The 16,412-nt window shown below is 35.9% G+C and overlaps 1 protein-coding gene across 2 annotated transcripts; it reads left to right on the top strand.

Annotated features, from left to right (window-relative positions):
• Window positions 1–1,179: 1,179 nt before the first annotated feature.
• LOC106907625 (serine/threonine-protein kinase tousled-like 2) lies at window positions 1,180–16,069 on the top strand. 2 transcript variants are annotated; one of them, XM_014973439.2, is made up of 21 exons: window positions 1,180–1,749; window positions 3,841–3,935; window positions 5,674–5,745; window positions 5,988–6,057; window positions 6,875–6,912; window positions 7,076–7,168; window positions 8,238–8,339; window positions 8,853–8,945; window positions 9,046–9,156; window positions 9,238–9,374; window positions 10,297–10,446; window positions 10,996–11,062; window positions 11,155–11,252; window positions 11,446–11,527; window positions 11,672–11,763; window positions 11,845–11,934; window positions 12,802–12,971; window positions 14,229–14,361; window positions 14,460–14,571; window positions 14,653–14,760; window positions 15,167–16,069. In XM_014973439.2, the coding sequence occupies exons 2-21, from the start codon at window positions 3,843–3,845 to the stop codon at window positions 15,344–15,346; spliced, it is 2,091 nt and encodes a 696-aa protein (XP_014828925.2). In that variant the 5' UTR covers window positions 1,180–1,749; window positions 3,841–3,842; the 3' UTR covers window positions 15,347–16,069. The 2 variants fall into 2 exon arrangements, with proteins under 2 accessions (XP_014828925.2, XP_087872496.1); XM_088016370.1 differs by lacking the exon at window positions 7,076–7,168 and having other exon boundaries at window positions 1,184–1,749.
• The last annotated feature ends 343 nt before the right edge of the window (window positions 16,070–16,412 follow it).

Genomic DNA, 16,412 nt, shown 5'->3' with positions numbered 1-16,412 from the left:
ATTTCAAAACATTTGATCATGCTTCTGCAGAGTTCACATATTTAATGTGGACTCTGGAAAAGTTATTTGAAAACGAACTAGAATTGACATGTCACAAACACAGTCTTCTTATTATAGGGATTTCATGATGCAAATTAAGTAGTGTACACCATGGATAAATTAAAATAATGGGCCCCAAATCCAGTCGTGTTTGACCCCCCATAAGACGTTGTACCGGCCTTGGAAAGAAGACTGCAAACATAAGCAAGAAAACGCTAAGACGAGACCAGAACTGAACTTTCATGTGGGTTTAAAAACTGCACATAATCATACCAACACTGACACATGGCAGTTGCAGCATCATGCTTAGGGGATGCTTTCCGTTAGTAAAGTAAACTGAAGATCGTGACTGTACGAAAAAATATGGAAAAGTTAAAAATGTACAAATACCAGTAATTTTGAAAGTATTGTAGATTGTAGATGATGATTTTTCAGACACAATTAGTCTTGGGCTGAGCGATATGGACTTAAAGTTTTATTGCGATATTTTGTGGTATTGTGATAATGATAAATGATAAGAACTATTTATTACCTCCGCTTTAGCTAAGCGATCATAGCCCTGCAAACACAGGGCTATTGATCTAGAAAAATGTTCCCATTAGTAATATGCTTCTTTAAAACACCAGTTACGCACCAAAAAGTGTGATCTATATCACTAACCTGCACACAGCGACTGCATTTAATCATATTTTCAAATATTTATTGATACTTTCATTGAACAAACAGGAGAAAATAGTAAAACTAACAATCCCAATAATATGGACAGTTTTGAGAGCTCTTCAACATCAATAATTTGAATAAATCAGAATGATCATACTAGGAAATATATCACAATAAATGATAAATGATACGATAAAAGCCCATCTGTAAATCAGTTCACTGAATTTCACACAAAAAGAAAGGTTACCTTAAACGTCTAAATTGGAATATGCCATTTAATGTTTGTCATGTTATCTTAAAAAAATGCAAAACAAATGCATTTTGTTTTTCAAAATGACACAAGCTGGGTCAGAAATAACTGCGCAAAAATAATGTGACCAGAGAGAGACAATGTCATTAAAGTGACTTGATGCATCATAAGGTTTGCATGCACAGACCCCCTGGAGGTCTGGGTCCTTGCAAATGTTTCTTATCCACCCAGTTTCAGCCTTGATCTCCGTGTGCATTGTAAATCGGGGTGGAGGTTACATCAAACCAGCACTCGGCTTGGGAAACATCAGTGTCAGTTTCCTCTGGAGCTCCTGTGCGGCCTTGGTGATACTGAAGGTTGTGATCTTTTGTCATTAGGAAGAAACGATGGATTTAAACACACCGACTCCTGCCGCTTTAGACGCTCGATGATGCCAAAAGATTAGATCAACCGAGGCAGAAATGTGACAACACTTGTTTAAGGGGATTCAGAGCACTGACAGCTCCCGGCCTGCCCACGCAGGGCCACCGACTCAGACGAGGAAAACCCGAGGATCACGGCCTTCCGTCCGGATGACACTGGCAGGAGCGAGCCCCACCGCTTTGTGTAGCTAGCATTAGCTAAGCTAACAAGTGTCTCCTTAAATTTGACTTAATTATAAATGGATATCCCAGTTCAAACAGAGTTATATCGGGTGCTTGGACCGAGGAGCTGTTGATGAGTTTGCTGTCTCTGAAATGGACGGACCACATCTTTTATAGGACCGTGTCCGGCTGTGAAAACTGCTAAAGGTTTTCCAGGTGAGACCTTCGTCCAAGCTAATATTAACCTTAGCTCGCTAGATAACACCGCTATCCTTGCTAATTACTCTCTTTTTGTGCTGCTGTTACTATTTGTTTCTGGTGTTTATTCCATTGTGACAACCTTTTTGGTGAGATTTGGTTTTGGTAAATTAACTGTAGGGTAAAATGTTAATTTAGCACGGCCAACATTGGACAGGTTAGGTAATCTCAATCCGATGGTTGGTCAGGGACGTAGACTGTTTTTAATCTGACTTTTGAGTAGATTTCCGTGAAACTGGTTAAATATTTTAATCAGTATTTACGTTAAATACGGTTTAACGTCCCAAACTGTCATAAATCATATTGTTAAAGCTTCTTTCTAAAAGTAAAGCCATTTATTTCAGTGCAGTTTGAATCATTACAGATATTTTCTTCCGTTTATTCAATAAAAACATTGATTTAATTTAATATCTATTGGTATTTTTCCTAACATACATTTATTTTTGCAATGTCCTGTCTGATACTAGGTCTGTCAATGCTTTTTTTAAAAAGAGCATTTTATTAATTTTGGATTTTAATATTAACAAATTTAAATATAACATAAAATACAAACACATTTCACATTTAAAAAAAATCTTCTGTTGATTTTTGTTATCCAGGTTCATCTAAATAAATTAGAAAATGACTGAAAAGTTTTATTTTAATAATTAAAATTAAATTAAAATGTTTAATTTTATTTAAAAAGTGATTTCTAATTGGTGTAGGCTGTATTAATAAACTCATTAATTTCATGTGTATTATTTATTCTATTTAGGATTCATGGCTTACAACTACAATAATTAAAATGTAGAATTATGTTTTTCAGGAAACTAAAATATAACGTAAGACCAATTAATCATTAAAGCAGAAATGTCTGCCTATAGAAAACTATGTCCATGTGTTATATAGTGTATGCACTGTAGATGGTCGGTTTGTTTGAACATGTTTTCATGAGGAACTTTACAAAAAAAAGTCAATTCAATCAAATACATTCCAATTAAGTTCAGTTCATGATATAGTTGGCTTAAAATGTTTTCTGTCAGCAGATTGCCTCGAGTCACTGACTTGCATTTTAGCAACGTTGCTTTCGTTGTTGACTTTGCAGCAATCCCTCATACCGAGAATGCATGTAGCGACAGTGGAGAGGAAAAACTCCCCTTTAACAGGAACAAACCTCCATCAGAACCAGGCTCTGAATGAGCGTGACTGTCTAGGGTTTGAGAAGATAGAGCAGTACAACGGTCAAGTCAAAAGTCTTAATTTTTGGGAAGGACATTACTTGGCCATTACTAACATTTCTACTCTGAAAATCTTTTTTTTTTGTCTTTTTGCTCTTATTTAGATCTGTCACAATAAGGAATACATTTTTAATTGCATGATTAAAATGAGTTCAATAATTTTCTTTTGCACAATTTATTTTTCTTTTTTTCTTTTTCTTTCTACCAAAAATGATGACAAAAGTCTTCAGTCTGGTGCTGAACTAGCCCCTTTTTTGAAGAACAATTTTATTTGCAGAAACTTTATAATCCATTTTATTTATTTCTGTTGTTTTATTTGTTTAATTTGGGTATTTAAAATGTTTTCCAGTTCCACTGTTAAATGCTTATTAGAATTTAAAGTTTGTCTGTAAGAATGTGTTCTTACGTTATTATGTCATTACCATCATAGTACATGAAAATAGTCTCAAAACAACCATACTATCATGTATCACAATAACTTCTGGGCTAATTTATCGTCCAGCAAAACTCATAATTGTGACAGGCCTACTCTGATTACCGAACAAACTGAATTTTAGGCTTTAATTAGCTATAATCCATAATCATCCGTGCCAAAAAACTCCACAGGAGTCAGGCAATATTTCAAGATGTGCAATTTTCCTTGAAGTAGTAAAACAATCATCCTTTAACTACCTGTGATATTTGCTAATCTAATTTTGCCCCAGGTGAATCATTTGTCTGTAAGGAATTTTACCTTTTGTTGCCTGAGTGGGAGAAAATGTCTCTGTTGGTTCTTGTGACACCAACCCAAACTGGCTAAGTTGTAATTTTCCTCACTGGTTTTGTCCTCTAGGCATGATGGAAGGACTTCAGGGCCAGAGTCTCAGTCTCGACCCACGTCGGCAGGAACTTCTCGAGGCTCGATTCACCGGAGTTGGTGTTGCCAAGGTTGGTATACTCTGCTGCCCCTTCAAGATTTTTGTCTCACTTAAATATTTCATATCAATAAATTAATTTTAATTTCAGATAAAGACAACCTAATCAGTTTAAAATGATTTCATTCTTTAAGAGAACAAAACTTGTCAAACCAACTGCTAGTCCTAACTGCAGCTTTTGGTGGTGGTTTTACTACCCTAAAATTAGAAACCCCAAAACATTGAACCTGCCTGACGATGCAAAGCAGCCCTTTTCTTCCAGTTGTAACATCCGGCTGTTGATCATGTCACTCGTGCGATCTGAAAAAGTGTTTCCATTGCAGTTTTGTGAAAAACTCTAATTTTGAGACATCTGAAAACCGCCTTGTCCTAACTTGAATTCTTTTTTCTTTTTAATTGCTGTATTTCCATTTAACAAACTTATTTTTGTAATTACAGTTTGTGCAATTAAGTGGTCAATGGAAAAACAGCTACAGTCAGTTATCACAAATTGTTGATGAAAGTTGTTGTTGCCAAGGATGTCCAACCTCGTTAAAGGGTTTAGGGGCCAATTAGTTTTTCGTACATGACCAGATTGGTTACAATAGGTTTTACCCCCTTCATAGATTAAATATTCATGTGAAAACTGACAAAACCAAAGCAACCCAACAAAACAAAACCCAAACAGCCAACCAACCCAATAAAATCAACCAGCCCAACAAAACTAACCAACCAACCAACCAACCAACTCAACAAAACCAATCCATCCAACCAACTCAACAAAACCAAACCAACCAACCTACCAACTCAACAAAACCAAGCCAGCCAACAACCAGGCTTCTAGAAAAGCTGAAGTAGTCTTACTCTTCGTACTTGAGTACAATTTGTGGGCACTCTGCCCACCTCTGGTCCAAAACGGAAATTCTCTCCGCAAAGATGTCTTAACATTTGGCTTAAATTCAAAATGAACTTGGAAATACAACTGCTTTTATTGATTTACAATGAGGATAAATTTATACGCTAGTTTCCCCCCCAGCATGTAGGGCACAGTCTTGAAGAAGATGGTAATCCCAAAGTGTAACAGAATGATGTTTGTGTTCGAGTTCAGAAAGGTTTGAAAGTCCTCTCTGTTCTGCGTTCAGGGATTCTTCTTGAGCAGAACGGTCTGTGTTACTGGGCTGAAGGTAAAACAAGAGGAGCTCTGTGTTGGCTGACATGGACGCCGGCCAGCAGCTCTTTGTTCCTCTAGAAACAAGTGACACTGAAATGGTACCACAGCTCAAGCCGGGTTCATGATATGATGCAAATGTCGGCTATTATGGCTCCAAACTATTTCTATTTCCACTCTTTGGGAAACAAAAAGCAGCCATTATTTGATTCAGGAAATCCTGAGATGTAATGAAAATGAAGCATGTATTTGTGGAAAACTAATTTCTCAAGTTGAAAAATGAGTGAATTTAGTCATAGTTTATGCTTCGAGGCTAATTGGTTGAAGAATTTGCATTAGCTTTTCCATCTACACAAAAACCAAATACATGTTTGACTCCATGGCACTGAAATTTCACCTAACTTGGACCAAAACGTCGGAAAATGTTTTTTGTTGCTGTTTTAAGGATTGAATTGTATTTGAGCCAGTTTTCCAAATAATCTAGTGAGATAAGGTCTCCAATCATTTCTAAGATGTATTTTAACCTCTGAGATTTCAATATATAGATTTACTTATAGGATACGTTAAAGCAGGAGATCCTGGCTTTTGTTTCTGTTTGTTGCAGACTTCTGCCAACAGCGAATCGTCAAACCAGTCTCAGTGCAGCGCTGGGTCTCTGAGCGACAAGGAACCAGAGGTTGGTCGGGAAAAAATATTTAATGCTTTTTTATTCTCTTTTTAAGTTGTAATTAGCTTTTTTTCTTTATTACAGTTATATGTTTGCATTAAGCGAAGAACATAATTAACTTTTTGTTTAAATAAGTCGATCTCACTTTAATTTTTTGTTTTTCAATGTGTTTGGACAGTTAGTGCAGGTTTATATTGGCTATTTATTTCTTCAAACACTTAAAAATAGAAGCTGGCTTTTGCTCCTTTCAGTCTCTGGAGAGAAAGGCCAACGGGAGAAGCAAGAAAAGAAAAGGCGACATCTTCGACAGCAGCAGCCAAGGTACGCCCAACCTGCTTCCTAACAAAACATCAAAATAATTTGAGATCTATAACTGAAATGAATCACATGTTTGCTTAACTTTAAATATAAAGTCAACAACATCTCAAACCTGGGCTTCTCACTACAGCTGTTAGATTTAATTATGTCAATGTCGAGAAGTTGTTAACATCTTAAGGCCAAAGTTTCAAGTTTCCACCTGAATATTTTTGCTTGTTTTAATTGTTCAGAGTTCTTTAAATGTCCTGTGAGTAAATTTTTTCCCCCTAACAGCTGGAGCTTTCAGTATCTAGCAGTTATTTACAATTTACCGTCTATTAAAAGAGTATTTCTTCAGAGTTAACCGAAGAAAAACATGCTCCCTGCAATGACGGGAGTGAAATTACCGCAATAACCCGATGTTGGATGGAAAGCGCAACATCTCCTCTTTCAGAAACCGTTGGACGTTTTCAGATAGCGCAAAGTTTCGCAGAGTTACGGTGCCACGAAGTTGGCTTGTAAAAATGTGTCGTCGGCGACGCCTTTTCATCCAATAAGGGTAAAATGTTGTAGTAAATAATGTATGTATTTATTTAGACTTAAATATATCACAGTATATTAGATGCTGTGTAAAATTCTTACTGTTAATTTGTGTAACTTTTCTTTTACATTTGAAAACAAGTTTATGGGGTAGGAGTTTCTTCTTCCTGCTCCTCTTCAAACATGTTAAGATTACTAAAATATGTCTCTTCTTTTTCCTGTTTATGTCCGTTATTTTATACTGCCATCATGTTAAAAATAAAAAAAATATTGAATTGTTGCATTTTCTGATTCTTTGTAGGAAAGGGAAAAGGGCAAAAGCTAAATGATTATTTTGAGGTGAGTCCATTTAGTTCATGTGTTTTTTACTTCAACTCTCCTTCAAGCTTTCCTGTCTAACCTTCATGCTTGTGTAGGGAAGTTCTTTACTCGTCTTTTACTGAGTTACTATTCTTCCTTTTCTCTTGATTTGGTTCCCTTCTCCAAATTGCCCCTGGCCCAGTTTGCTGGTAGCAGCGGCTCTGGCGCCAGTCCTGCGCGAGGCGTCCATTTGCTGCTGCGCTCCTCTTCGCAGTGCTCTCTGTCTTATCCTCCGGTGAGAACTGGCGTCCATCTTAAGTCTTCTCTGCTCATCATCTTCTCTTTTTATCTTCCTCTTTTTCTCATTTCCTTTTTTTTTTCTTTGATGTCCAAACTGTTTCACTGGAAGTTGAAAGATTTGTTTTTATTTCTGAGTTAAAAATGCGAAATTATTTTATTGTGGATTTCTTTCTTTTTACCTGCAAAGCAACAAATTATCGTAGACGTATAGTAGTTGGCATTTATTGTTTTTATTGTGATAAATCTGTTATCATGGTAAGAATTTATACTTGTATTTTGTCACAATAAATTTCATTTAATCTTTAAATTCCCCCCCCATTAAATGCCCTTATTGTCAAGCTGGACAGTTGTACTATTTTCTCCACTATTTGTTCAATAAAATCATCAATAAATACCAATAAATTAGAAAAAAAACGTTTGCAATTTGGAGTTTAGTGGTAAAAATCACTTTTTTTTATAGTGTACTACAAATGGGAATGTTTTTGAAATGCATTGTTTGTGTTTGTGGGGCAATAATTGCTGTGACACAATTACCGTCAGGCTTGTTACGATAATATTGCTGGACGATAAATTGTCCCGGAAATTATCGCAATAGACAATAATATTGTTTTGAGACCATTTTCAAGTAATATGACAGTGTAATGATGCAAAAAATAAACTTTAAATTCTAATGAACATTGAAAAACAACTTAAATATGCAAAATAAATAAAACAATATAAACAACAAATAAAATTAATTATGAAGTTTATGTAAAGCACCAGACTGAAAACTTTTGTCCAGTTTTTGTAAAAAGGGAGAAAAGACAAAAACGATAAATCAGGCAAGTGGAAATTATTGAGTTTGTTTTTAAAGTTAGACACTTTTATTTTTATCACAATAATATTACAAAGTATTGTGATAAAACTAACTGGACCAAACTTTCTCACCAGTGACCAAAAATTGTAGTAATTTTGTACAAAAACCAAAAAAGTAACAGAATCCAGTAAATGTTGATTTAAAAAAATTTTTATATTCCAGTGACTGTATTTTATTTGACGTCACCTTTAATTGTTTGTGTTTTCAGAACGGCAGCCCTTCGTCCTTAGGCTCCGCCCACACCGACTCCTCTTCCTGCAGCTCCTTTAAGACGACTCCTACAACTTCCTGTTCTCACAAAGCAATCCAGGTAAATAATTTTATTCACTGCCAAACTCAAATATTCTGCGTTTTCTTCTGTATTTTTATTCAGTGAACTTGTTGTGGCCATTTATTTTCAGATTTTGTAAATATTTATGCAAGTTAGGACACACTTAAGTTAGTTTGGAACCAGATTAATACATTTTTGTATTTGGAATTTTTATGATTAATTTGGTAACTTTTCTACCCTTCCATTAATCTTGGAGACTTTTTTTTTCCGGTGTGACGACTGGAGTTTTATTAAAATTATGTGTTTGACCATTTTTGAAACGTTTGAGATCAGATTAAGTAAACGTTTGTTCACATCTATGTTGTAAGGAATTTTTAGCTATTATTTTGTTTATATTTTTGTTAACAATTAAGTTGAACAGAACAGAGAAACCTCATCACTGCTACTCGTATGACACAGTTGATGTAAACGACACCCAGTTTTTTTACTTTGATGATTTAAAGTGTGGCCTTATTGTTTAGGAAGGAGATTTTTATGTTCTTCCTTTTTCAGTCGGATCTGACGCTGCTGAAACTGAAAGCAATAGAAAAGGTCAAGAACTCTGACCTGGAACGAACCGAAGGGAGGATAGACGACCTGGTGAGGGTGAGATATTTAAATACTTCCTGCTCTAAACACAGCTTTTACAGATGTTGTACCAGATGTTTTTATGATAAATGATGCATCTCTTTTCTTGTCTTTGCAGTCTAACTGTGACCTGAGGCGTCAGGTCGACGAGCAGCAGAAGATGCTTGAGCGCTACAAGGAGCGGCTGAACAAATGTGTGAAGATAAGCCAGCAGCTGCTAATTGAGCAGGTTAGCATGTGCTAAATTTTTATCTTTGCTATAAACATTTAACTTTTAAGTTCTTAATCCTTTTGTTTACTGTTCTTAAAGTCAAAGAGGGAGAAAATGGCTTGCAGGGACAAGAGCATGCAGGATCGCCTGCGTTTGGGTCACTTCACCACCGTTCGCCACGGAGCGTCCTTCACGGAGCAGTGGACCGACGGATACGCCTTCCAGAAACTCATCAAGTCAGTAAACATTTTACTGGACGTTAACTTGCTCCTGTATTTACTGCAACAGCAATAATGTTGTTTTTGAACCATTTTCAATCATATTAATGCAAGTTTCATCTCATAAGACGGGTAAACGCTTCACGCTGGAGCATCTTTTAAATATTCAAAATAGAAGCAGAAATAACTAAAACCCACACACAACCGAAACCATAAATAAGTTCTCTAAATACAATTGTGCTTCAAAAAATATTAATTACTAGAATGGAAATTACTGAACTCAGTTTAACTGAACATTCAGTTGATTATTTGCAGCATTATGATAGTTTGGGGGTTTTCATTATAGTTTAGTTTTATTTCATTGTGACTTTTTGTTAGTTTTTATTAGTTAAATATTTAGTTTCAGTTTATTTTTTATTTATTAGATACAGTAGCTGTTTAAATGTTTTCATACTTCGGTTAATTTTTAGGTGCAGAATTCAAAAAGGTCCAATTATCAATTATCGAACATCAAAAAATATAATCAGTTATTGTTCAACAGCAATAACTGAATAATTTATCCCAACTTTTGCTGCCGCTGTCTTGTCGTAATTTTCAGACAGTTGACGTAAATTGCTTAAGTGGGGAAAAAAAAAAAATTTAAAGGCTAAAAAAATATATAAATAAATATGAAAACGAATATTATATCTATAATTTCAGTATGTTTTAGTTTGAATAACTCCCAATATAGTTCTAGTTTGTTGTAATTTTTCCATATTAAATAGATGTTTTTATTTATTTCAGTTCACAGAAATGCTTTCTCAGTTTCAGATTTTGTCATTTTGTTGGTTTTAGTTAACTGTAATAACCTAGATTATTTACTTATAGGCACATAGTGTTTACCCTGCAGACAGAGAAGTAAAGGCGTTGACAGCATTTTGTTATTTTCTCTGTGTTTTAGGCAGCAGGAGCAAATCAACTCGCAGCGGGAAGACATCGAGAGGCAGAGGAAGCTGCTGGGGAAGAGGAAGCCTCCGGCGGTCCAGATGCCTCCACCAAACATGGAGCAGAACAAGCGGAAGAGCAGAAACAACAGCCAGGAGAACGAAACGTACGCACAAAACATTTCTCATTTCTTTACCACAGTGCGTTCATGCGCCTTCCAGGGTTCCTTCTGGTGCTGGAAATCCTTGAAAATACTTGAAAATTACTGAACTTTTCCGCATTTTATGACGGTAAAATCATAAACTTTCACATGTTTTATTCGGATTTTATGCGATTGACCGACATAAAATATATCTGAAAAGTGTGGCTTGCATTTGAATGAAGCAATAACTTGTCAAATCACATTTTTGTCGAGTCTTTAGAAGTTTTTATTGACCTGTTTTGTACATCTGGAAACTCACAACTCTTTTCTGCTAAATGGTTCATGTCGGATGGAAAGCATCTAACATGATAAAATTTATTTGGTAAAATCCCAATAAAATTAAGTCAAATTTATAGTTGACATGTCAAAATGCACAAGTATAAGGGGTGTAAATATGTTAACATGCTCAGTTTGTAATAAAATACAGCATTAGTGCAGCAAACTGTAACACTAAGCTTGAGATTTTTATTTTTAATCCGTCTAATCTGAGTTTTCCAATCCCGTCTCATCCAGGCTGTCGCTGGCTGCGTATCGGGAACAAGAGGAGATTTTCAAACTTCGAATAGGCCGTTTAAAAAAGGTACTTTTCTCTCGCCTTCCTGCAGTTCAGTGTTAGAGCTGCAGGTTTAATTTGAGAAGAAGAGGAGAGACGTCTCTGTGGTTGATTTGCAGGAAGAAGCAGAGATCCAGACGGAGCTGGAGCAGCTGGAGAGGGTTAGAAATTTGCACATTCGGGAGCTCAAGAAAATCCACAATGAGGACAACTCGCAGTATGTATTATCCCAGCTTAATGATATTTAAATTATATTGTTTTAAAGAAAAAAGCTGTGTCCAGAGTCTGTCTTAAAGAGCAAATCCCTGCATTTTATTGCAAATTTAAAGCAGCATCAGAAAATCAGTGATTTTTATTGCAAAAAAAAAAAAATCACTAAATAAAATGTGAAATAAATATTTTCTCTGCAGATTCAGAGACCATCCCACACTGAATGATCGATACCTGCTTTTACGACTATTAGGAAGAGGAGGCTTCAGTGAAGTTTTTAAAGTAAGCAGAGGCTTTGTGTTGTTTCTCCATTTATACTTTAGGCTAGCTCAATGTCGGACTAAAATGTAATAATTTAAACAGCTGTTGAATAATAATAATACGGTCCTCTAATGTTGGTAAATAAGTAAAAGTTTTCTTTTTCAGGCGTTTGATTTAACAGAACAGAGATATGTAGCCATCAAAATCCATCAGCTCAACAAGAACTGGAGGGAGGAGAAGAAGCAAAACTACCACAGGTGAGTTCAAATCCATAAAAACATTTCTGATTCCAACTTAATGGAAATATTTCATTCTTAATAACCTGCGTCTGTCTGCAGACACGCCTGTAGAGAATACAGGATCCACAAAGAACTCGACCATCCTAGAATAGTCAAACTCTACGACTACTTCTCAATCGACAGAGATTCGTAAGTTCCTAAAAAAAATATCCTGCTTATTAAATGCTTCAGTTTTAAGATTTGCACAGCTGCAAATAACAATTATTAACAGTTATTCTATCAAATATTCTGACGATTAATCGGTTTTTAAAAAGTTGTCAGATTCTGCAGATTTTTTTATTTAACCACTTTAGGCAGGGTGTCCAAAGTGAGGCCCATGGGCCTTTTGTGGCCCTTAAAATGATTTAGTTTGGCCCCTGACTGCAAGTCGAAAATGTGGAAAAATTTGGCCAACACAATGGAAAACAATTCATTTGTTTATTGGATTGAATAATTTATAATTGGATAACAAAAACAGCTTAATGTGAGTTTTCAACCAGTTGAAGCTAAAACTTACATAACTTATACATGTATTTTTTCAAATCTTAAATCCAAAATGTTTATATTTTTAGTAATATTTTGGCTTAATCACTGCTCTGAGTGTGTTGGTCTTTCAGCAAATTGGCTTGTTTTTTAGTTTGTATACTCCAGTACACAGTTAATCGATTGCTAAATTAGTTGATTATAAACAATTAATCACAATAAAGCCGATTAATTGTTTCAACTCTAGAATCAAATCTAAAGGTAAAAAGTTATGTTTATCATCTGCCAACGCAGATAACTCATGGTTATTGTCTTTATAAGTGGAGATCATGACAGAGTTCACATTATAAAATAAAATAAAGTCTACTTGGATTCATTTGTAGATTTTACTTTAAAAATCTGTATTTTCTCACTTCCTGTCTGATGTGACGACGATTTAGCTTCACTTAGCGAAGCAGGGGAACTCGTCCTTCTGCTAGTTTTCTTTGAATAATTAATCAGAACAAAACTGCTTGTTGCTTTGAATGTTTCCAGGTTCTGCACGGTGCTGGAGTACTGCGGCGGCAACGACCTGGATTTCTACCTGAAGCAGAATAAGTCGATGACGGAGAAGGAGGGACGCTCCATCATCATGCAGCTCGTCAACGCCCTCAAGTATCTCAACCAGATCCGGCCTCCCATCATCCACTACGACCTCAAGCCTGGTACCTCAGCATGTTTTCATTAAGCTTGTTTTTAACCTTTATTTAACCAGAGATTAAAAAATGGAAACCTGAGCAAAAACAGCAGCAGCAAATCATAAAACCACTGATATCAAAACGCAATTATAATGCAGCTTGGATAAAAAAGTGCACACACCAGCAAATGAGAAGTATCTTATTTACAAACTGATTATTAAAAATGTTCAAAACATTAAAGAAACAATATTGTTGCAACTTCAATTAAGTTGACTTAATTAAACTAAAACTGATTAAGAGAAATTTTACAAGCTGCCATAACTTAAATTTTTTTTTATATCATTACATCAAGTTGACCCAACATAGTTTTACATTTTTATAATTTTTTAAAACTCATTTCTAAGTTAAGCCAACTTAGATGTTCATTTTTTACAGTGTTTAAAATGTTTCTTCTTTTATTACAGATTATGTTGGTGAGGCTAAATGGGAAACGCAAAGTTTCACGTTTGTGTTTATTCTATTCAAGTGAGAAAAAATAATAAAAAAAATAATTTCTAATTTTTGAAAATTCATTCCTTCAAATATGTTTCAACTTTTCAGAAGGAAAATAATTAGGAAAAAATCAATAAATATAAATATTTAATCTAACTGTTGAAAATTGTTTTACAAGCATTTTTACGTCTCTTTAAAACATTAAATATTTTTTTGCCTCAAATAATAAACAAGATCTAATTCTGGGATAAAAACTCAAAATGTTTATTGAATGTGGAGAACAAATCCCAGGGAATCAACAATAATAAAGACCTAAATATTTACACTAAAACATCTGAGTAACTTAAAAAATAATAAAGTGTAAAATCACTTAGATGTGCTCTTATAATAAAAGAACAACATTACTTTAGATTTCTGAGCATTTTAATACAAACACATAAATACAGCAAAAGCTCCTTGTAGCTTTTAAAAAGCTATTTTTACTGTTTTGGCAGCACAAAATAAGACACTGTCATCAGCATAAAAATGAGAATTGGCATATTGCCACCTTCCTAAAATTGGGTTTAAGTCATTTTTTGCCAAAAGTGATTTTTTAAAAAATCTAAATTATCTTTTGGCAAAAAATGACGATTTTAACTGTTTATATATATATATTATAAAAAGAAAGGATCCGAGATTAGAGCCTTGTGGAACCCCATTGGATACTTGAAGACCTTCCAGTTGCACGTAGTTTTTAAACCCTTCAGCTGATTTTCATTAAATGCTCAGACTGTCATTTTTTTGCGTTTTCAGGGAACATATTGTTGGTTAACGGCACAGCGTGCGGGGAGATAAAGATCACCGACTTTGGCCTGTCCAAGATCGTGGACGACGACAGCTCTGCTGATGGCATGGATCTGACTTCACAAGGAGCAGGGACCTACTGGTAAACTCTCAAACCAAAATCTAACAACTTAAAGAGTTAATTACCGTTTTATCTCCGACCACATTGCATAAAGTTGAAGTTGTGGCTGAATCTTGCAGGTATTTACCACCTGAGTGCTTTGTAATGGGGAAAGACCCTCCAAAAATATCCAACAAGGTCGACGTTTGGTCAGTAGGGGTCATCTTCTACCAGATCTTATACGGACGGAAGGTAACCGCTGGTCAGCGTCACCTGATGGATCATTTAGGTTTCATTTAACCTTCTGACCGGCTGCGTTTTGCCTTTTGCCAGCCGTTTGGTCACAACCAGTCCCAGCAGGACATCCTCCAAGAAAACACCATTCTGAAAGCTACTGAAGTGCAATTCCCCCCAAAGCCCGTCGTCACCACAGAGGCAAAGGTCTGAGGTCATGGGTCAAAGCTCAGTCCAAACTCCATCCATCCATCCATCCACCTACCCACCGTTTGTTTTTCTTTTTCTTTCTTTCTTTCTTTCTTGCTTCCTTTCTTTCTTTCTCTTTTTGTCTCTTTCTTTCTTTCTTTCTTTCTCTTTTTGTCTCTTTCTTTCTTGATTTTTGTCTCTTTCTTTCTCTCTCTCTTGTATGAATAACCTCTGTATGGCTATTTGTAAAGGAATTAGTCTCAATATTTGCATTTTTTAAATAAAATATGTCCAGGGTATTATTTCACTAAAGTCTAAGCTTTCTGTCAAAATGTGTAAAATGTTGGTGTGTCTGTGGCTCTGAAGCCACCAGATGAACGTTGGCATTGATCCTTGCATTTCCTCTCTGTTGGCTCCTTTCTAGGCTTTTATCCGCCGTTGCTTGGCGTACCACAAGGAGGACCGCGTGGACGTGCTGCAGCTGGCCAGTGACCCCTTCCTGATGCCCAACATTCGTAAAGCCCTGGGCAGCAACACGATGTCGATGCTGCCCAGTCCCTCCACCTCCAGCTGCTACAGCAGCAGTGCCTCCAACTCAAGTTAGCATGAAGAACGAAGCGGGAAACCCAGAGGACTACGGAGACGTTACACACTCGTGTGTATGTGCAGCAGAGGAAAGAGGGGACCCCAAAACTATGAATGGAGCGGGACTGGAGGATGGCACCTGCAACTGGTCCAAACGTGCAGGACCAAGCCTCCAGCTGTGGGCTCAGTAGAACCCAAAGATTTGCAGATATGCATGCACTAACATAAACCCTGTCTTACGCAAAGGGACTTTCTTCATGCTAAAATAAAGAGCATTTGGAAAATTTTGCACAATTGACTTGCTTCGATGTATGACATGTGGGAAGTCACATGGTCATACTCAGGATGGTTTACAGAAGTTAATTTATAATGTTTTACCCCATACTGCTTGAAATCTATCAAACTGTCAATCATATCTCTAATGGTCAGTTTCCAATATACCTGTAAGGATGACGACTAAGAATTAAGCAGTCTTGTTGACTTGAAATCGCTGAAGATTAATTCATGACTTGAAACAGAAGAGAGCTGATTCTGGAGAGAGTGATTAGTTTTGACCTATTTTCTGTAACTGTACTTGAAGTCAGCTTTTTATTTTAATGAAGTCCATATTTTTCCATTAGATTCCCCCCTCCTAATGTTGTTGCTAACCTCGAACTGGAGGGGCTTATTGACTGGGTGAGTATTGTGAGTTGCAACTCAACTGAAATAATTAATGAGATCATTAAAAAGTATTTGGTTATCATTTGGTTATGGTGTCTTATTTCACCCACCAAAAATGTTGACACGTGAGTCAAATTCATCAAGTTGAAAGTGTTTGTGTTCCACAAAAACATGATTTAAAAAGATATTTAACAGTAAACTAGATGCGATATTTTAGTCAAACATAAAATAGGGACGCAAACAATCTATTTACAATTAACTGTCGATTAGCGGTTTATTAGATTAACATTAGTTCCAATCGATTAAGTAATAACGTCCTAAACCTTATTTTAGTGTTGTAGTTTGGCCGCCGTCCAGTAGAGGGCGCCGCCGGTCGTCCTTGAGCGGAGCCGTTGAAAGAGAAAAAAAGATGGCGGCGTGGTCAT

Source organism: Poecilia mexicana, unplaced genomic scaffold, assembly GCF_051168715.1.
Source record: "Poecilia mexicana isolate PSO_F unplaced genomic scaffold, ASM5116871v1 scaffold_19, whole genome shotgun sequence".
Lineage (NCBI taxonomy): Eukaryota > Metazoa > Chordata > Actinopteri > Cyprinodontiformes > Poeciliidae > Poecilia > Poecilia mexicana.
This window is presented reverse-complemented; position numbering and strand designations above follow the sequence as displayed.

Excerpts from the sequence above, each read along its gene's own strand:
- LOC106907625 (XM_014973439.2), top strand. The coding sequence starts at position 3,843 with ATGATGGAAGGACTTCAGGGCCAGAGTCTCAGTCTCGACCCACGTCGG. Across the intron at positions 11,063-11,154 it reads GAATAGGCCGTTTAAAAAAG|GAAGAAGCAGAGATCCAGAC; the intron begins GTACTTTTCTCT and ends GTTGATTTGCAG. Across the intron at positions 11,528-11,671 it reads GCTTCAGTGAAGTTTTTAAA|GCGTTTGATTTAACAGAACA; the intron begins GTAAGCAGAGGC and ends TTTCTTTTTCAG.